Genomic DNA, 21,770 nt, shown 5'->3' on the forward strand with positions numbered 1-21,770 from the left:
AAGTCAGGCTTGTAAATGTTTCAACAGTTGACTTGCTTTATACTTGTCCCTTTACATATAAGCCCTGTTCAGACCGCGCCCACCTGTCAATCAGGTCAGCTACCCGCCTTATTGTGACTAACTCTTATCCTTCATCAAATCAAAACATTCACCCACACTTCAGCATCGGCTTAAATTTTTAACTCCGGAGGTCGCCACTCAGTCACATCCTCTCTGCCTCTACACTGCCCCCTTCTGCTCATGCGCATACTGCATCTTGCACAGCTGATGCTCCAGGCGACATGAGGGAGCCGTCAAGTATCTATCTAGTATATGACCTCTGACCTTAGCCTCACCTGTGCGTCGAGCTCCATGATGTGAGCCACTTTGTTCCACCCGAAGCCGACAAAGCGGCGGTCATACTCGGGGCTGTCCCTCCTCACCATCACGTAAGGCTCAAAGTCAGCCTCCCACTGCACCCTGTACGGCGTGGTGGCTGTCCGCCATTTGGCGAAGTTAGTGGGTGCGTGGCCTTTAGTCCACACGTGGTACCTGCAGAGAGAGGGAAAAGAAAATATTTTATTAAGGTGCTGCTGGAGAGTGAAGTCGGCGCCGACGTGGAGAGAAAGTGTGATGTATAGTCTGCTGAATATTTGGTGACACTCTGATTTTAAACCTCCGTCTGTATCACAGAAGGTCTCTTTAAAGTCTGGACCTTCTTTATAAAATGTTGTTTACCTCTCCCCGAGTCCAAATCAGTCCTGATGGGAAAAAAAGTTGTGTTGTCTCTTTTTTGTGGCGGTGCCATCATAACACTTTTCTCCACCAACCGTCGAGATAAAAGAGGTTTTTACTGACTGCAAATTGTAGGAGGGCGAAGAGAACGAGTGTGACTGAAGACAGCGTGACCACACACACTCACAAACACACAAACTTTACACACTACACACACACACACAGACAGAGAGCAGAAAATAAAAACCTTTACTCGAGCCGTACAGAACATAACACATAACACCTCCTCCTCTGTCTGTGGAGGCTGAGAGGGATGGTGTGTCCACCTTTTTGATTCTGTTGATTTTCCATTTTTTATCCGTATCACTTATTTATTATCAAGTCACTAAAAAACATTCAGTATTTCACTTGCTTCTGATTACAAGGCAGCGAGAGAGAGAGCGAGAGAGAGAGAGAGAGAGAGAGAGAGAGAGAGAGACAGAGAGAGAGAGAGCATTCATTGTATGAATTACAGTTTAAATTTCATATAAACTCAGCAGCTGGATTATTAGATTGTCTGTAAATATGTAATCAAATCAAGCACAAAAATGTTTCCCACAGAATGACGCGACACCTGGGCGGTGGAGTTCGCGTCTGAGGGTGGACCTGTTCTCTCTCTTTTTTCTTTTCAAACAGGAGTTTTGTTTTGAGTGGGCTTGGAGGGTTTCATTGGACAGCACAGTTTGGGAGATGTAAATAATGTTTGCCCTGTTTTAATTAAATTCAATTAAATTCAATATTTATCTGTTGGGAACTCCAGGGCATCACTGCAAACATGAAAGAAAGCTGGACAAACTAAAGAGAAGAGTCGCAGACATACCACTGCAGCTTTAAAATCTGTTTAAAACATTGTCACCGAAAAGATATTCAAGCAACACCATCACATACTTAAATCTTACACTTCCTCCAACACGACCATCACACTATCTGAGTTTTTCATGATTCAGTTGTCTGCAGCATTCAAACTCTTTATTTGTACATCAATATGAATATCTATTATTTTAATTGCTTATTATCTTTCCTTGGTTTTGTAATGTTTATGAGTCGCCTGCTCAGCACAAGCTGGAGTGATTCTCCCTCTCTGAGCTCCGGAGGATCGGGTAAAGATCCAAGTTAATGAATGAATCGATACGACTGACTCGCACAAAAGACAGAGTACATAGAGGTGCTGCTGAAGTGAACATTGCTGTCTGTAGAAACACAGAGCTGCTGTAGTGAACATTGCTGTCTGTAGAAACACAGAGCTGCTGAAGTGAACACTGCTGTCTGTAGAAACACAGAGTTGCTGTAGTGAACATTGCTGTCTATAGAAACACAGAGCTGCTGTAGTGAACATTGCTGTCTATAGAAACACAGAGCTGCTGTAGTGAACATTGCTGTCTGTAGAAACACAGAGCTGCTGTAGTGAACATTGCTGTCTATAGAAACAGAGAGCTGCTGTAGTGAACATTTCTGTCTGTAAAAACACAGAGCTGCTGTAGTTAACATTACTGTCTATAGAAACAGAGAGCTCCTGTAGCGAACATTGCTGTCTATAGAAACAGAGCTGCTGTAGTGAACATTGCTGTCTGTAGAAACAGATAGCTGCTGTAGTGAACATTGCTGTCTGTAGAAACAGATAGCTGCTGTAGTGAACATTGCTGTCTATAGAAACAGAGCTCCTGTAGTGAACATTGCCGTCTATAGAAACAGAGAGCTGCTGTAGTGAACATTGCTGTCTGTAGAAACAGAGAGCTGCTGTAGTGAACATTGCTGTCTATACAAAAAGGGAGCTGCTGTAGTGAACATTGCCGTCTATAGAAACAGAGAGCTACTGTAGTGAACATTGCTGTCTATAGAAACAGAGAGCTGCTGTAGTGAACATTGCCGTCTATAGAAACAGAGAGCTGCTGTAGTGAACATTGCTGTCTGTAGAAACACAGAGCTGCTGTAGTGAACATTGCCGTCTATAGAAACAGAGAGCTGCTGTAGTGAACATTGCTGTCTTTAGAAACAGAGAGCTGCTGTAGTGAACATTGCGGTCTATAGAAACAGAGAGCTGCTGTAGTGAACATTGCAGTCTGTAGAAACAGAGCTGCTGTAGTGAACATTACTGTCTTTAGAAACAGAGAGCTGCTGTAGTGAACATTGCTGTCTATAGAAACAGCGAGCTGCTGTAGTGAACATTGCTGTCTATGAAAACAGAGTTGCTGTAGTGAACATTTCTGTCTATAAAAACAGAGTTGCTGTAGTGAACATTTCTGTCTATAGAAACAGAGAGCTGCTGCAGTGAACATTGCTGTCTATAGAAACAGAGAGCTGCTGTAGTGAACATTGCGGTCTATAGAAACAGAGAGCTGCTGTAGTGAACATTGCAGTCTATAGAAACAGCGAGCTGCTGTAGTGAACATTGCTGTCTATAAAAACAGAGTTGCTGTAGTGAACATTTCTGTCTATAAAAACAGAGTTGCTGTAGTGAACATTTCTGTCTATAGAAACAGAGAGCTGCTGCAGTGAACATTGCTGTCTATAGAAACAGAGAGCTGCTGTGGTGAACATTGCCGTCTATAGAAACAGAGCTGCTGTAGTGAACATTGCTATCTGTAGAAACAGAGCTGCTGTAGTGAACATTGCTGTCTATAGAAACAGAGAGCTGCTGTAGTGAACATTGCTGTCTATGAAAACAGAGTTGCTGTAGTGAACATTTCTGTCTATAAAAACAGAGTTGCTGTAGTGAACATTTCTGTCTATAGAAACAGAGAGCTGCTGCAGTGAACATTGCTGTCTATAGAAACAGAGAGCTGCTGTAGTGAACATTGCGGTCTATAGAAACAGAGAGCTGCTGTAGTGAACATTGCAGTCTATAGAAACAGCGAGCTGCTGTAGTGAACATTGCTGTCTATAAAAACAGAGTTGCTGTAGTGAACATTTCTGTCTATAAAAACAGAGTTGCTGTAGTGAACATTTCTGTCTATAGAAACAGAGAGCTGCTGCAGTGAACATTGCTGTCTATAGAAACAGAGAGCTGCTGTGGTGAACATTGCCGTCTATAGAAACAGAGCTGCTGTAGTGAACATTGCTATCTGTAGAAACAGAGCTGCTGTAGTGAACATTGCTGTCTATAGAAACAGAGAGCTGCTGTAGTGAACATTGCTGTCTTTAGAAACAGAGCTGCTGTAGTGAACATTGCTGTCTATAGAAACACAGAGCTGCTGTAGTGAACATTGCTGTCTATAGAAACAGAGAGCTGCTGTAGTGAACATTGCTGTCTATAGAAACAGAGACCTGCTGTAGTGAACATTGCTGTCTTTAGAAACAGAGAGCTGCTGTAGTGAACATTGCTGTCTATAGAAACAGAGAGCTGCTGTAGTGAACATTGCTGTCTATAGAAACAGAGAGCTGCTGTAGTGAACATTGCTGTCTATAGAAACAGAGACCTGCTGTAGTGAACATTGCTGTCTTTAGAAACAGAGAGCTGCTGTAGTGAACATTGCTGTCTATAGAAACAGAGAGCTGCTGTAGTGAACATTGCTGTCTGTATAAACACAGAGCTGCTGTAGTGAACATTGCTGTCTGTAGAAATAGAGAGCTGCTGTAGTGAACATTGCTGTCTTTAGAAACAGAGAGCTGCTGTAGTGAACATTGCTGTCTATCGAAACAGAGCTGCTGTAGTGAACATTGCTGTCTATAGAAACAGAGCTGCTGTAGTGAACATTGCTGTCTATCGAAACAGAGCTGCTGTAGTTAACATTGCTGTCTTTAGAAACAGAGAGCTGCTGTAGTGAACATTGCTGTCTATAGAAACAGAGCTGCTGTAGTGAACATTGCTGTCTATAGAAACAGAGCTCCTGTAGTGAACATTGCCGCCTATATAAACAGAGAGCTGCTGTAGTGAACATTGCTGTCTATAGAAACAGAGCTCCTGTAGTGAACATTGCTGTCTATAGAAACACAGAGCTGCTGTAGTGAACATTGCTGTCTATAGAAACAGAGCTGCTGTAGTGAACATTGCTGTCTATAGAAACAGAGAGCTGCTGTAGTGAACATTGCTGTCTATAGAAACAGAGCTCCTGTAGTGAACATTGCTGTCTATAGAAACACAGAGCTGCTGTAGTGAACATTGCTGTCTATAGAAACACAGAGCTGCTGTAGTGAACATTGCTGTCTATAGAAACAGAGAGCTGCTGTAGTGAACATTGCTGTCTATAGAAACAGAGACCTGCTGTAGTGAACATTGCTGTCTTTAGAAACAGAGAGCTGCTGTAGTGAACATTGCTGTCTATAGAAACACAGAGCTGCTGTAGTGAACATTGCTGTCTGTAGAAACAGAGAGCTGCTGTAGTGAACATTGCTGTCTTTAGAAACAGAGAGCTGCTGTAGTGAACATTGCTGTCTATCGAAACAGAGCTGCTGTAGTGAACATTGCTGTCTATAGAAACAGAGCTGCTGTAGTGAACATTGCTGTCTATCGAAACAGAGCTGCTGTAGTTAACATTGCTGTCTTTAGAAACAGAGAGCTGCTGTAGTGAACATTGCTGTCTATAGAAACAGAGCTGCTGTAGTGAACATTGCTGTCTATAGAAACAGAGCTCCTGTAGTGAACATTGCCGCCTATATAAACAGAGAGCTGCTGTAGTGAACATTGCGGTCTATAGAAACAGAGCTCCTGTAGTGAACATTGCTGTCTATAGAAACACAGAGCTGCTGTAGTGAACATTGCTGTCTATAGAAACAGAGCTGCTGTAGTGAACATTGCTGTCTATAGAAATAGAGAGCTGCTGTAGTGAACATTGCTGTCTATAGAAACACAGAGCTGCTGTAGTGAACATTGCTGTCTGTAGAAACACAGAGTTGCTGTAGTGAACATTGCTGTCTATAGAAACAGAGAGCTGCTGCAGTGAACATTGCTGTCTATAGAAACAGAGAGCTGCTGTGGTGAACATTGCCGTCTATAGAAACAGAGAGCTGCTGTGGTGAACATTGCCGTCTATAGAAACAGAGCTGCTGTAGTGAACATTGCTATCTGTAGAAACAGAGCTGCTGTAGTGAACATTGCTGTCTATAGAAACAGAGAGCTGCTGTAGTGAACATTGCTGTCTTTAGAAACAGAGAGCTGCTGTAGTGAACATTGCTGTCTATAGAAACAGAGACCTGCTGTAGTGAACATTGCTGTCTTTAGAAACAGAGAGCTGCTGTAGTGAACATTGCTGTCTATAGAAACAGAGAGCTGCTGTAGTGAACATTGCTGTCTGTATAAACACAGAGCTGCTGCAGTGAACATTGCTGTCTGTAGAAATAGAGAGCTGCTGTAGTGAACATTGCTGTCTTTAGAAACAGAGAGCTGCTGTAGTGAACATTGCTGTCTATCGAAACAGAGCTGCTGTAGTGAACATTGCTGTCTATAGAAACAGAGCTGCTGTAGTGAACATTGCTGTCTATCGAAACAGAGCTGCTGTAGTTAACATTGCTGTCTTTAGAAACAGAGAGCTGCTGTAGTGAACATTGCTGTCTATAGAAACAGAGCTGCTGTAGTGAACATTGCTGTCTATAGAAACAGAGCTCCTGTAGTGAACATTGCCGCCTATATAAACAGAGAGCTGCTGTAGTGAACATTGCTGTCTATAGAAACAGAGCTCCTGTAGTGAACATTGCTGTCTATAGAAACACAGAGCTGCTGTAGTGAACATTGCTGTCTATAGAAACAGAGCTGCTGTAGTGAACATTGCTGTCTATAGAAACACAGAGCTGCTGTAGTGAACACTGCTGTCTATAGAAACAGAGCTCCTGTAGTGAACATTGCTGTCTATAGAAACACAGAGCTGCTGTAGTGAACATTGCTGTCTATAGAAACACAGAGCTGCTGTAGTGAACATTGCTGTCTATAGAAACAGAGAGCTGCTGTAGTGAACATTGCTGTCTGTATAAACACAGAGCTGCTGTAGTGAACATTGCTGTCTGTAGAAACAGAGAGCTGCTGTAGTGAACATTGCTGTCTGTAGAAACAGAGAGCTGCTGTAGTGAACATTGCTGTCTATCGAAACAGAGCTGCTGTAGTGAACATTGCTGTCTATAGAAACAGAGCTGCTGTAATGAACATTGCTGTCTATCGAAACAGAGCTGCTGTAGTTAACATTGCTGTCTTTAGAAACAGAGAGCTGCTGTAGTGAACATTGCTGTCTATAGAAACAGAGCTGCTGTAGTGAACATTGCTGTCTATAGAAACAGAGCTCCTGTAGTGAACATTGCCGCCTATATAAACAGAGAGCTGCTGTAGTGAACATTGCTGTCTATAGAAACAGAGCTGCTGTAGTGAACATTGCTGTCTATCGAAACAGAGCTGCTGTAGTTAACATTGCTGTCTTTAGAAACAGAGAGCTGCTGTAGTGAACATTGCTGTCTATAGAAACAGAGCTGCTGTAGTGAACATTGCTGTCTATAGAAACAGAGCTCCTGTAGTGAACATTGCCGCCTATATAAACAGAGAGCTGCTGTAGTGAACATTGCTGTCTATAGAAACAGAGCTCCTGTAGTGAACATTGCTGTCTATAGAAACACAGAGCTGCTGTAGTGAACATTGCTGTCTATAGAAACAGAGCTGCTGTAGTGAACATTGCTGTCTATAGAAACAGAGAGCTGCTGTAGTGAACATTGCTGTCTATAGAAACAGAGCTCCTGTAGTGAACATTGCTGTCTATAGAAACACAGAGCTGCTGTAGTGAACATTGCTGTCTATAGAAACACAGAGCTGCTGTAGTGAACATTGCTGTCTATAGAAACAGAGAGCTCCTGTAGTGAACATTGCTGTCTATAGAAAGACAGAGCTGCTGTAGTGAACATTGCTGTCTGTAGAAACAAAGAGTTGCTGTAGTGAACATTGCTGTCTATAGAAACACAGAGTTGCTGTAGTGAACATTGCTGTCTATAGAAACAGAGTTGCTGTAGTGAACATTGCTGTCTATAGAAACACAGAGCTGCTGTAGTGAACATTGCTGTCTATAGAAACAGAGCTGCTGTAGTGAACATTGCTGTCTATAGAAACACAGAGCTGCTGTAGTGAACATTGCTGTCTATAGAAACAGAGCTGCTGTAGTGAACATTGCTGTCTATAGAAACAGAGCTCCTGTAGTGAACATTGCTGTCTATAGAAACAGAGCTCCTGTAGTGAACATTGCTGTCTATAGAAATAGAGCTCCTGTAGTGAACATTGCTGTCTATAGAAACAGAGCTCCTGTAGTGAACATTGCTGTCTACAGATTCAGAGGAGTGGTTTACCTGAAGGTGAAGAGCGTCCCCATATCCAGCTGAGAGAGCAGCTCGGCTTTAGACTTTGGGTAAGAGAGACGATATCTCAGCGTCTCAAAGGCTGGAACAACCAGAGCTTTTTTATTATTGGACATGTCCAGCTGCACCACTGACTTCCTACAAAGACACAAACCACACACAGCGGTTATTTTATACCGAGTACCATCTCAAAATGTTATCAAAAGCTATCAATACTCTCCATGAAATCTAAAAAAATCTGACTGGTCTCCGTGGTCTCACCTGAGGTACTCATAGAGGCCGTACATGGGCAGGAAGTCGATGTCTGACAGGAACATGTAGGGCGTGTTGACCTGCCGCATGGCCACATTTCTCAGCAGGTTGACGGGGTAGAACTGACCCTCTTTGTAGACGATGTGATAACCCACGTTCCCGCGGCTCATCAGCACCTCGGAGCCCTGAGCGTAACGCAGAAACTGCTGAGCCTCGGCGTCGGAGAGGTACAGGGCCAGACTGATGGGCCCCTCCCAGTGTTTACAGATGGCCTCCAACATCTGGAGCCTGCAAAGGGGGGGGGGGGGTAATATCACAAACGTGTTTAACTGTTCCACACTTATTCAATGAAAACCACTTAATGATGTGAGCACAAGAAACACACTTCTAATTTGTGCAAACAGGAAACTAATGTGTTCAAGCTCGATACCTAAATATGAATGTAAGGTTATAACCCGTTTGCACAAGATATCAACTGTTTACAAAATTGCCTCCTCGTGCAAACCGCTTTCTAATCTGTGAGAATCACATAATAAGTTGTGCAAACAATAACACACATCAGAATTGAGGCTCAAGTGAGTATGTTGTACCCTGACCTTGTACGGTCTTCTTGTTTCAAAACATTTCTTTTTTCCAGAACTTGGTGTTTGCATCCATGGGTGCAAAATACTTGAGCCCAAGAGGCAATAGGGCGCCACAAAAATGAGTTCTAAAACCAGGAAGTAAGTTAGCATTTTAGCGCCATGTGGTTTTGAATGGGTTGGTGGTTAGGTGCTTGACATAGGGTCCGTGGTTAACACAAGCATAAGAGATGTTTGCATTTTGTTGTACAACATTAAACTCGTTGGCAACAAGATCTGTTCAAGGTGACACAACTATGTACCATCGTCATAGTAACGACTCCAGAGCATCTCCAAACTCATGGATGAAGCGTGGAGCTGCTGACAGCAAGTGGCGATTCTAGAGTCTGTTGGGGCCTGAGGCAAAAAAATCATCCCTCCAACCGTTCATCAGGGCAACAACGGTGAGTTCTGTCAGATGGGAACCCCTTAGGGAGGTTTCCTACCGTCATTACAAAATGTGCATGTTTTCAGCCGCTGCAGTTGCCTGCCTTGCCTGTTGAAAGCCCCCGACTGATTTAACCCCCGGTTATATTAATAGGTGTCAGAGTCATATTTTCAGAGCTTTTATTTTGAAGGCACATCTCTTTGAGCGTCACATCTCTTTCAAATACTGCGGCGCAGTTACTGCCAACTCTCAGCAGACGCTCCTTTTTTCCCTCTAACTGCGTGCTGCTGTTAGCGCTGCTTTTTATGAATTAAACATTTTCTTGCAATGAAGATTATTTGCATAAAAAGAAGGGGCAGTTTCCTCCCAAAGACTGCGTATTTGCTCATTTAAATAAACACAACGAGACCTGGCGCACCGAGTCGCTGTTTGCTCTGCAGCGCAATCCTGGGTGCATTTAACCCTTTGTGTGTTTTTGACACATTTTGCACAGGTTTAGTTGTGAAAGTGACACAATCCTTTAGTGAATCATGCCTTCAAAAGACGAACAAAGAAATAGCGCCTAAACAAACAGCTGACCACAAACATTTTAATAAAAACAAACTTCTGATGAACACTTTGTTAATGTGAAGCTGCAAGATAACATCAAACCTCTTATAAAAGTCAGATCTGGAAACAGACAGAGCAGAATGTTGCTCTTAGATTAAATGACTCACTCTATCTTGAAATATTATGCAAGTCTGATACAATGCTCTGATATTTGTTATATAAAGAGTCCGCCTGACTGAGCAGGATGCTTCACAGCAGCGATACTCGAAGTTTTCAAACTTCATATTTCTTGTTTGCTCAAATATTTTCTGTCATTTTGTCCTTTCTCTCTCCTGTTCCATAATACATCTCTCCCTCAGTAGCTCTACAGCTCATTGCGTATTCCATGTGAAGGTGCAGTTGTGTTGTTTTTGCGGATGTCTGACATTGTTTTTCATCTGCAATATGCCCGTGTTCCCCCCCGCAGAGCCACCATGGGCCTCATTAAAACAAGACACAGTCTGAAGCCAGCCTGCAGCCCCTAGAGGCAGCAGCGTTTATTACGCACAATACATAATAATATAGTGCTGAGCAGAAGACACGACATACTGACAATATTAAAACAAAGCGTTGTTTGTCCTGAGGGTGACTAAACATACCGCTGGGTCACTTAAACAAAAGGTTTATTACCCCGAGAATTCAAACGTGCTCAGCAGACTCAAACACGATCTATTAGGAGACATAAATAATCACGCTGTGAGGACGTTTGAACTAAAGGATGTGCCAAATTAAATTATTCAAACATACTGGAGCCATTTCTCTAAAGGTAGCAGCATCCTCCACATGCCTCTAACGTCCACGCTGAATCCTGTGGAAGACGGGTTCTTAGTTTAAACTGTAGTTAAAGACACAGCGTCTCCATTATTAACAGCCTCAGTCTCAGTGACAGTCCAGTCTTATTCCACCTCTGTGGGCCTCTTTCATTTTGCTCATTATATTAAATAATGACAGAGTCTAATGATCCCCAAGAGCAACGACACAGAAGAAAGAAAACAAACAGTGACGGTTTAAAGAACAACAAATAAATGACTCGAAGAGAAGTCCTTCATAAGGGAACAATCAGCTTGTTTTTGTTTTCCTGCTAAAGCAGAAACGTTCCCTTGTGTTACAGACTGATCCTCTTTCTTCACTTCAATCATTGCTGACACTCAACGTGTAACCTGCTAGTTTGAGGCCTCGTCCACAGGTCTCTGTAAACTCTCCTTTAGTAAAACTCCTTCCAGGGTGAAGATGTTCAGAAACTCAGTTTAAGGTGTTTCTGTGTAGACGGGGAAAACAGAGTTTTGTTCTTGTAACGTCACGCTGTGCGCCGGTTTCTCCTCCGTGCGACGCCGTCACTTTAGTTGTCATGAGATTAGTGCGATGGCCGACGTAACCAAACTAGCGCTGGTGCTAACGTCGCTAACTGGACTTTTCACGCGCTCACACATACACACACAGTTACTCTCCCACTATGTTGACGAGCAGAGACGCCTGATTGGACGACGGAGGTCACTGCTGCTTCATGCAACACAAACCCCGTTGTGGACGGGACCCGGTCGAACTTCAGGTTGATGGGATTGCGAGAAAACGTACGCATGTCAAGGACGTCGTCGTTGACCTGGCGTGCTCATGACAACTGTAACAGTGCGTTTTGTCGTTCCCATGTAGACGAAGATATTTTGTAGAACTGAGCGTGCGCAAAACGAGCAGCAGGTCGATCATGGACACACCAGCTTCTAGGTCGGTAGAAATCAGTTTGAACTCTTTGAACCCGTCACATTCAGAATAACTTCTCCTCTACCTTTCTCCACAAACTCGCCATGCACCCGAAGGAATCTCTTCTGTTTCTGCAGGTGTGGAAGGTTACCTGTCCATGGAGAGCTGCGCGACCAGCGTGACGTCGGTGTTGTCGGAGGACGGTTCGTACTCGTAGTGCAGGAAGTAGAGGTGCGTTCTGTGGACGGTGAATCGCTCACGACGGAACTCGTAACACGGATCGTCTTCATCCAGCTCGGACAGAGTTTTCTGGAGCTGCAGGGCGAGAGGAGAGGGGCAGAGACAGACGGACTTAAAGCGGGATGAATCAGATATGACAACACATGTAAGGGGCCACTCAGGGTTCAGGTCTGACAATGTGGACTTCCTGTCTCGTGTCTGTACAGTGATGTGCTAACAGAGCGACGGCGGTTTGTGAAATCTGAACACAGGAACTTGTTTGTGTATTAGGAGGCAGCACAGAGACCGAGCTGACGGCCTCTTTGTGAGCATGTTGAAGTGTGTATTTCTCTACGTACGTGTGTGTGTGTGTGTGTGTGTGTGTGGCTTCCAACGGTCTGATTAGCCGTTCTGCAGAGAGCGAGCAGGCTGCAGAGGCGCGGCGGCCCTGAAGGAGTCCGGTGTGCAGCGTGCTGCAGGATCCGGTCCCTCCGTGGCTTCATTAGTCTAATCATCACTTTAATGGGATTTAAATCGCTGCTCAAACTCTGAAAAATTGAGTGAGCAAACTATTTCCTGAGTTAAGGACACATTAGGATTGAGTGTTGGCAGAAAAAAAAGTGCTCTGGCACACATTGATGGAAAATTATAATGAGATTAACTGACCACAGAGCTGACACTTAAATTCTTCTACAGCGCCACAGAGGAAGGAAGGAGCCGTTAAAAAAAAGTCCTGACCAAGCTGACCTTCAGCTGGTTACAAAGTGAAGCTTCCACTGCAGGACTTAAACGACTCAGACAGCTTTCTTTAACCCCGAGAAAACGCCAGAGAAACGCTTTATTCTGTGTTTACAGAGCGGCCGTCTGCCATCAGAGGAGGCAGGAGGACCATCTTCTCTCTCGCTTGTTTGTGCAGAAAATCAGACAAAACAAGAAATGAAGATGGCAACACCTGTTTTTAGATTTACCATCAGAGAGAAACAGGCCGTCTGCAGATCCCAACACAGACATCACGAGATAACAGCAGTAAAAACATGACTTTGTTGTTTCCTCGCTGCCATAAAAAGGACTTTTTCCCGCTGCTTTAAAGATGAAACATGTCGAATTTTACACTCATATCTTAATTAATAAGAAATGGACTAAACCTATGTTATATATATTTTTGTTGAGTACTTACATAACCTCAAAATTCCCAACTGTTTTCAAAGCCATCTAGAGTCCATGCTCTCACAGGTTGCCATGTGGTGAACACTGAAGCTTCAGTGTTTATCCAGCTCTGCATCGGTCTGTAAACCTTTCTGTGTTCTAACCTCTCTCCATTTTTCAAAAGCATCTCCAATATTGATCCTAGTTTGAGCACGTTTCTGCTCGTGGAGCTTATTAGAAACATGCAGAGGCTTTTTAGGTCGGGTACAATCACTTCTATCTGAACCACTTCTCTTGCCCGCTTCCATCGCTGCAACACCTGTTGGTTTGACCTGATAACTGCTCTCATATCTGGCAAACCGAGGGGCGTCCAAAACGGCCGTGTGGGGGTGCCTTAAAACCGCCTACCTTCTCTGGTCCAAACAAATCCAGAGCATTCAGGAGCAGAATCTAAAGTTAGAAGGAGGACATACTGGCTGCTGCATTGTTGTCAGAGAAGCCAGCACTTCAACAGAGCATGTTTCCTTAATGTCTGATCATATAGTAAGGTCACTTTATCATTTCACTCTCTACACATCTCACTGATTGGACCTTTAAGTTGAAAAGTTTGGATGACAGCAAAGTGCTTATAAAGTTTTATGAATATAATCTGAAGTTAATCTGAGGGTCACGGGGGACAAAAACAGGACCAGAAAATATCGTTAAAAAGATCATTAGAGTGAAATTGTCCCACAAATAATGATGAAAACATGTGCAAGCATCATGTCAGCCACAGGAAAAGCAATTAAAGACGTTTTTAGTGAAAGATTCCAGACGCACTGTTGGGACAAGAAAACGTCCTGAAGCAGCGACTTTTTGTCTTTTTTTGAGTTTTAGAAGCTGAAAAGATTGAAAACATATTTTTATTCATATTTTATTAGTTTAGCTTCCAGCTGCCTGAGTTACCGACTGAGTCTTTTTTTTAATGCAACAAGAACAAAGCATACATCGGGGCAGAGGCAGCTCAGTCTGGAGGGACTAGGGCTCGGAACAGGAGGGACGCCGCTTCAAGTCTCGGTGAGGACCAAGTCTGGAAATGTGTCTGGTAGCTGGACAGACTGCAGAGGTGAACAAACCCCCAAAAGCTCAGGCGCTCTGTCATGTGCAGGTTTAATCCTCAGGGACAAAATTATTTATCTAAAGAAGTTAAAGGCAGGGTTGGTCATTTTCAAAAACTAGCATGATTCTGAAAGTAGAATTCCCTCAGTGCCCCGCCCACAGGAAGGTGTAAGGAAGCCCGCTGAACACGATCATATCACCATCGTCTTTAACTTAATCTCCAGATTCACAGGGTCACTCACGTTCTCACTGTTGTGGTCGGCCTCGCTCGGACACCCAAACAGCTCTCGTCTCAGCAGGTTCCCGTCGTACTCCAGAAACGTCAGATAGAGATTCCGGAAGAACTCCACGTGTTTGTTCTTCACCCGCAGCTTCTTGGGAGAGTTCCAGTGAATCACCTGACAAACAGTTCACACTGTTACGATCACGCTCAGATATTTAAGATGTTGTTGATGCTGAGCAGGTCAGAAAACTGATTCAAAGTCACCTCCCCTGCATCATTCACCCGAAGCACTGAGCTGTTTAAATCTTTAACGGAAATTATTAGAAAGGCATCCTAATTAAAATAATTATAATAATTAAAATAATTATAATAATTATCAATGACAGAGACGAAGCCGTTAAAAACACCTGCAGGCATGTATATAAATTAAAATCTGTACATACAGATGGCTGCCTGACACTGGAGAATATCACCCCCACTTCCTGGTTAGATAAAGTCTAAAATTAAATCAAATGTTGCCTGAAAAATATCATCAAATATCGATAAACGTGCACACACGTCCGCACATGTTGTATGTGTTCACGCTGTCCCTTTACGAGGAGCTAACGGGATCGGACAGCTTCGAGCATCTGCAGAAATCTGGAGGAGGAACGCTGATCTTTCAAGGTTAACAAAACCTCGCTGGATGCTGTTTCAAACTGAATGTGTGTCCCTGCGTGTGCCTGTGTGCCTGTGTGTGTGTGTGTGTGTGTGTGTGTGTGCGCGTGCACCTGTGTGTGTGGGTGTGTGTGTGTGTGTGCCTGTGTGTGTGTGTGTGTGCACCTGTGTGTGTGTGTGTGCACCTGTGTGTGTGTGTGTGTGTGTGTGCACACCTGTGTGTGTGTGTGCGTGTGTGTGCACCTGTGTGTGTGTGTGTGCACCTGTGTGTGTGTGTGTGCACCTGTGTGTGTGTGTGCACCTGTGTGTGTGTGTGTGTGTGTGTGTGTGTGTGTGTGTGTGTGTGTGTGTGTGTGTGTGTGTGTGTGTGTGTGTGTGTGTGTGCACCTGTGTGTGTGTGTGTGTGTGTGTGTGTGTGTGTGTGTGTGTGTGTGTGTGTGCACCTGTGTGTGTGTGTGTGCACCTGTGTGTGCTTGTTTTGGGACAGGTGATTAATGCGGGTGCGGCCTGCAGCGAGTGTGAAGTGTCAGATTGTGAGCCGCAGCGGGTGCAGCAGGTCTCACCTTCAAGTCCGACACGTCTTTGTAGCACTTCTCGGAGCGCGTGTGGTCCGACAGCTGGACGTTCCAGAAACACGGCAGCTGGTGGACCAGGAACGGGTTCTGTTTGATCACGGCGTTGAAGATGTCCTGCAGACACACACACACACACACACACACACACACACACACACACACACACACACACACAGTGAGCCGTATGCTTTGCCTTATGTTTCATCACCTGCAGACCTGAACCTCAGTCTGATGTGACTCCTGTTTAATCAGAGGATCAAACACACCTGGAATAAATCTTTTCACCTGGCTGTGAATCTAAAGACAAAGTCAACAAGCAAGAAAAAAAGTTGTCAAGCCCCGCCCTCACCAGGAAGTAACCCTCTGTCAAGCCCTGCCCTCACCAGGAAATAACCCTCTGTCAAGCCCCAGCCTCCTTGGTTAGACAAAATCTCTCGTCTCCGGTCTCCATCCAGTCTTCAATGATTAAAAATACCTTGAGATTTCACAACTTTTATTTATATTTAATTGATTAGATTCTTTTCTGAACGTGTCCTCAGTGAGAGAATGAGGACAGAGAAACAGCAGGGTGTATGAGAAGAACTCTAAATCTCTTAAAATCATTTAAAATATGATCCATATCTGATGCTAGCGATGGCGGCTAACGTTAGCGGTCCTCCTGTGGCTGCTCGCTGTCTCTCCTCTACTGTCTGACCTCTGGACTCTATCAGTGACCATCTCTGGAGCCACGGTTCTAAATGTCTCCAACAGGACCGTCAATACACAGCTGAGAGTTATGAGCAGAATGTGACCATGACAGTGACATCACCGAGCGCTAAACGCTGCAGATCCATGTGGGAAAGACAGACAGAAGTTTTTTGCGTCTCTGGAAGCGACGGCTAAAGGAGCTGACACCGAGCACAACTTCTGCTGGGTCTCTTTATCATAACAGATTGTACCTAGACCGTATTCATGTTTTAGAAATCCGTCGTATAACCAACCACACGAACAACATTCCTTCGGTTGAGAGAACGGGATGATGGTCTTCCTCACAGGAGACATTAAACCTCTGTGTGAATGTTATTAATGCTACCTTAAAGATGGCCGACAGTTCGTGTGAGGCGCTCAGACGGCGGCAGCAGCAGCAGCAAGTGCACACCTAACAGGACTCCACTTAATGAAGGTTTAATTAAAATCTCATGAATGTGCTCTGAGCTGGGAGATAACGGAGAGACCCTTCACCCCCGCCTGCCCTCCCTGTGGTAGATAAAAACAACACCCAGCACGCTTTCAAGGAAAAACATGTTCATGACCTTCAGGAGGCAGATACACTCGAGGAGGAGGATAAAATAATAAAAGAAAACATATACTGTAAGAAAGATTAACAGATCAGTGTGGATCGCTTTATTTTAACCGTTATGTGTTCGCGTTAGGGTTGACAAACCAAACAGCTGATGAAAAGTGCCTTTTTTACTTTCCTAAAGGTCATATATTATTTATAATCCACTTCTCCATGTTTCTCTAACTCTAATATGTGTCTCTAGTCTGTCTACAAACCCCCCAATGACGAGAAAAGTCCATCCTCTCCGTCTTTTCCCTGCTCCACTTTTCAGAAAATGTGTGCTCAAACAGGCCGTTTTTTAGATGTTCCCTTCATGACATCACAAAGGGCAGTAACCCCTCCCCCAGGTGGGTGACACTCCCACATCTAGGTGTTTGTTCTGCCCTCTGAGTCTGCCTTCTCACTGTAAACAATAGGACATGGAGCGAGAAAGCCCGAGTACACCCAAGCATCTTCCAGAGAGGGGGCGTGGTCAGACACAGCTCATTTACATTCTCTTTTCGACTTCTCGGCCAGTTATGTCGCCATTTTCTGGTTCCGCCCACATTCTCTGCTTGTTTGTTTGTGTTCGGGAAACCATGGCGACAGAAAGCGAGGGTATTATGTTGGAGTTGGAGATGATAAAAGGTGAACAGCATTTAAATATACTACAATTATGGCAAAGATTTTTGCAATTGGCGGCGATACCGGATATGTTTTAAGTGCAGGAAATAAGATGCTACCCAGTGGACCAATCACACGGCTTGGCGTCTGTGTTGATAACTTTTTTGAGGGGGTGCACGTCAGCCTCTGCTTAGGGACAGGGCTACCTGAACCTACGGCCAAGATTAGACGCAGAAGTATCAGACCGGCTTTAAATGTAGGGATGCTCGAGGATGTGTGTGTGTGTGTTACCTGGTCTGCCAGCGACGTGGACAGCATACTCATTAGTTCCCTCTCTGCAGTCAGCCTCCACATCTGCTCCCATCTCAGCTTCCTGAGACGATCCAGGAGAAGAAGAATCACTCCTGGAAAGCAGACACACCCACACCCACACCCACACACACACACACACACACACACACACACACACACACACACACACACACACACACACACACACACACACACACACACACACACACACACACACACACACACACACACAGTAGCTTTAGAAACAGAGAGATTGGTATCCAGCGGCCTGTTTAAGGTGATAAAGTCCCTTCATGAGACTCTGCACCTCGGCCGTGTGTTTCCTCTGATAAGCTGAACACTTTAAAGACAGAGCTGCAGGACGAAGAAAACACGCTACAGTCTCCTTATAGAAACATGGACCTTTCTTTACCAACAAATTAAAAACTTCTCCTCGTTCCTTCGGCTAATAAAAGACATCCTCCTCCTCCTCCTCCTCCTGCTGCTGCTGCTGCTGAACAAATAAAATCGTCTTCAGAGGGAGAAACAAGCCGAATGTTGTTTTTTTGTGTTTTTTTTTTGTTTTTTTTCAGATTGGAACAAACAAAGCGTCTTTCACGCCCCGCTGTGCTCCATCTGTTGCCACGGACACCGCCTCAAAGCCGCAGCTGAACCGAGGCTTTCTGTCAAACTGTTGTTGTGCGCGAAGAAAACAACACAAAGATTCAGTCACGGTGAAAATCGACAGACGGACAGACGGACGAGCTCAGGTGAGTTTTACTGCAGCAGAGGGTCGGGGGTGATTTATCCTCTCCCTCCAAACAACAGAGGGAGAAAAAGTGTGCAGGAGAAAAAAGAGCCGCAGGATTGGATGCAGGTAAAACACACACACACACACAGACACACACACACACACACTCAGGGGGGAAAAAATAACAAGGTGTAAAATGACTCCAATCAATTCTTCTATCAGCTGCTCGCTGAAATTACCCCGCACACCTCTCAGAAAGTGTTTCTCCGTAAAACTTCTAACAAGCCTGAAAAACGCATCAAAGCATTCGACGGTGCACTAAACTGCCTCTTTAGGTTTTTTTTTTCTGAATCTTTGAAGAGGCTGCGGAGAATAAAAGACGCAGAAATAAAAATACTTGGACAGCCTTCAGATGTCTCCCGCTACACACGGCACGTTAAGGTTCCCTCTGATGGTGGAAATAACTCCAGAGTGTAATCAGAGACGGAGAGAGAGAGAGAGAGAGAGAGAGAGAGAGAGAGCGCTCAATCAAAGCTATAAATAAAATGTTTCAATTAAAGACTAACAGACTTTTAATATACACGAGTCATGCTGTGATCAGAAGGCTGCCGTAAAGATAAATAATGAGTTTGAGGACGTGAATCAGAGAGAAACCTGAGAGACAGCTGCCTCTGATTCAACAAACAATGTGGTCGTTTATTTCATCGAGATCGTCTTCAATGCGTCTGAAGACGACGATAAACACGTTCTTATTTTGGGCAATCAGTGCATACTGTCGGCGTACTCCAACATGCAGCTCGGGAACTGACACAATCACCTCCTGATTTTGCTCTTCAGACGTCACAGGGGGAAGTGTGATTCTTTATTCTTCACAAGATGAATCGGAGCTTTTGTCCACAGGATGTGATGTATCCATCACGCACAGCGAGTGTTTGAGTCGTTTATTAATCATTTCTGAATTTTAAATGACGCTTTAAACGTGTGAGGCTCGTCTTTACTCGCTCCACAGAAAGAAGCAGGATAACTTATTTTAATCTGCACATGAAGTCAAAGTCTATATGGTAAAAACAGGCTTTTTTGAATGGGTGTGTATGTGACTTCCTGTGCTTCTGCAGCCAGCCTCTAGTGGACACTCGAGGAACTGCAGGATTTTACACTTCAGCAATGGCTTCATTTTTCAACACCGGAGGTTGCTGCTTGACGCTGCCACGCTGATATCCCTCACCTGTGTTGAAGCCCCTCCCCAGGGCGGGCCAGGGGCGATGGTTCTTCCACAGGTTCCCCAGGTACCAGTCGCTCTGGTTCTCCACCAGACCCAGAACCTGCTGACCTGAAACACAGCAGACACAAAACAGTTCATGAAATGTCATATTCTCTGAGCATGTTTTTTTTTTCTGCAGCTGTGACACATTTATATCTGTGTGATGTGACAGACATCCTGCGAGTCAAGTTTCTTCGACACCGTTCACCTGCAGGTCACCTCAGACCGCAGACCTCACAGAAAGGTCCATGATGAATCTTTCGCGGGAGGGTTAAGGTTTTTTCTCAGGTGTTTGATATGACTGTTGTTGCACAGGTGAAAAGAAAACGGTTAAAACATCCTGACATTTTAAGATTTGCTGAAATAATCGATAACATCAGGTCATTTAATGTGAAGTTAGGAATAAAGGTCCGGCTCTTTGTGCCGCTGAGGAGACTAAAAGTCATTATTTGAGAATGGATGGTGATTACATTTTAGGTGTGCAGCTTTAAAACCATCGATCAAACCCAGCAGGTCCAGCATGATTTGTGGCTGTGTGTTTTATCTGAAGATGAGGAGATAATTGAGTGATGATCTTCAGCTGCTGTTCTGTCTGCAGAAAGAAAACGTGGTCGGAGGGGGACAAGTCTCCGACGCTTCAGGCTCAACAAAACCAGCAGAAACAAAATCCTCTCAGAAAGACGGCTTTCTGAGGAAACTGCAAACTTTAGGAAAAGTGCAAATTAAATTCAGTCCTCGGATACACGAGACAAAGAGGTACACAGGAGAGGAGAGGCGAGGAGAGGAGGAGGGATGAACGCTGGCTTCAGAGGGAGAGATTATGGAAGGCGAGCTGTGAGGAGATAAAGGTCGAGCAGATAGGCGTTGGGAGGAGATAGGAGCGTGCGGAGAGGGAGCAGAGAGGGAGGAGCAGTGGCAGCTTTAATGAAGGCTGTAAGGAAGATTAATGACAGCTTATTGGAGCCAGGCGGCGGAGAGCAGGAGGACACTTTAGAGGAGCTGAAAACAAAGAGCGCAACACATGTGAGCGCCAACGGTAAAACCAAACGCACGTCACGCGTTACTCCGCTTTGCTTCGAGTTCATCTAAAAGTTACTTAATCAGCTGTTCAAGGAGCGAAGATTGTACAGAAAACATCCCTCTGTGTGTTCTCCTGCACACTTTAATAAGGTTAAACCTTTGATTGCAGTGAAGCAATAACCCTGTGATTAATTACAGCTAATGACTTTTTAATCATGTTGGATGTTCCCGAATAACACGCACAGGGAGAATCACGGGATCATCTTTGATCTCTAACCGCTAAAAATGTGAGCGTCTGACCGTCAGTCTGACATCAGGGAACCATGTGCTCAATAAACGAGTCATCTGACATTTTAATCAACAACATAAAATAAAGAAGAGTTCGATTTTAAAGGAAGAATGTGTGACATGTTCCACATAACAATATCATAAATCAAGTTGTTATGATTTACTGTTGTGATTGTTTTATGAGCCAGCCTGAGTGTTGACAACAACTTCCACATGAACAAGTTGTTCTATAATTATTGTAAAAGCCTCCTGATGCTCTGTGTGGTGTGTGTTAGTGTGAGTGTGTTGTGTTGTGTGTGTGTGTTGTGTGTGTTAGTGTGTGTGTGGTGCATTAGGAGGATGAAACTGTGGACTGAAGACTGGATGTTGCTCGGCTGCTGACCTCGGCATCATCTGTTTCTGACTCAGCAGGAAAAAAAACTCCCCCTGATCTCCTGCTACCTCCACAGCTAATTTAAGAATCGCTCACTCTCCCCCCCTCCTCCCTCAGCTGCTGCTGCTGCTGCTGCATGCTGGGAAAAAAAGAGCGTGCATGGCCTCAGGTTTGCTGCGTTCATAGTATTTAGTCCATCTCTGGAAAGCGGCCTGTCATCAGTAAACAGCAGGTTCTGCTTTAATCCTGCAGGAGCTCACAGGCCGGAGAGGCAGACGGTAAATTACAGGATCAATAAGAACTAAACTTTGTGATGGCGATGAATCTGCGGCAGATTAAAACGGCTAATTCAGAGGCTGTGTGTGAAGAATGGTCCTGTTGTGAT

General features: G+C 44.4%; 1 protein-coding gene across 1 annotated transcript in view; it reads right to left on the bottom strand.

Moving 5' to 3' along the window:
* Positions 1-21,770, bottom strand: part of large1 (LARGE xylosyl- and glucuronyltransferase 1) — a 76,275-nt gene that overhangs the window by 3,965 nt on the left and 50,540 nt on the right. The window contains exons 7-14 of the mRNA XM_061029963.1: positions 19,669-19,773; positions 17,693-17,805; positions 15,466-15,591; positions 14,265-14,420; positions 11,711-11,874; positions 8,275-8,553; positions 8,005-8,151; positions 336-531 (exon numbers count right to left, since the gene is read on the bottom strand). Of these exons, the coding sequence (XP_060885946.1) occupies positions 336-531; positions 8,005-8,151; positions 8,275-8,553; positions 11,711-11,874; positions 14,265-14,420; positions 15,466-15,591; positions 17,693-17,805; positions 19,669-19,773 (1,286 nt within the window). The remainder of the gene's footprint in view (positions 1-335; positions 532-8,004; positions 8,152-8,274; positions 8,554-11,710; positions 11,875-14,264; positions 14,421-15,465; positions 15,592-17,692; positions 17,806-19,668; positions 19,774-21,770) is intronic.

The sequence above is a fragment of the Labrus mixtus genome, chromosome 22 (genome assembly GCF_963584025.1).
Source record: "Labrus mixtus chromosome 22, fLabMix1.1, whole genome shotgun sequence".
NCBI lineage: Eukaryota > Metazoa > Chordata > Actinopteri > Labriformes > Labridae > Labrus > Labrus mixtus.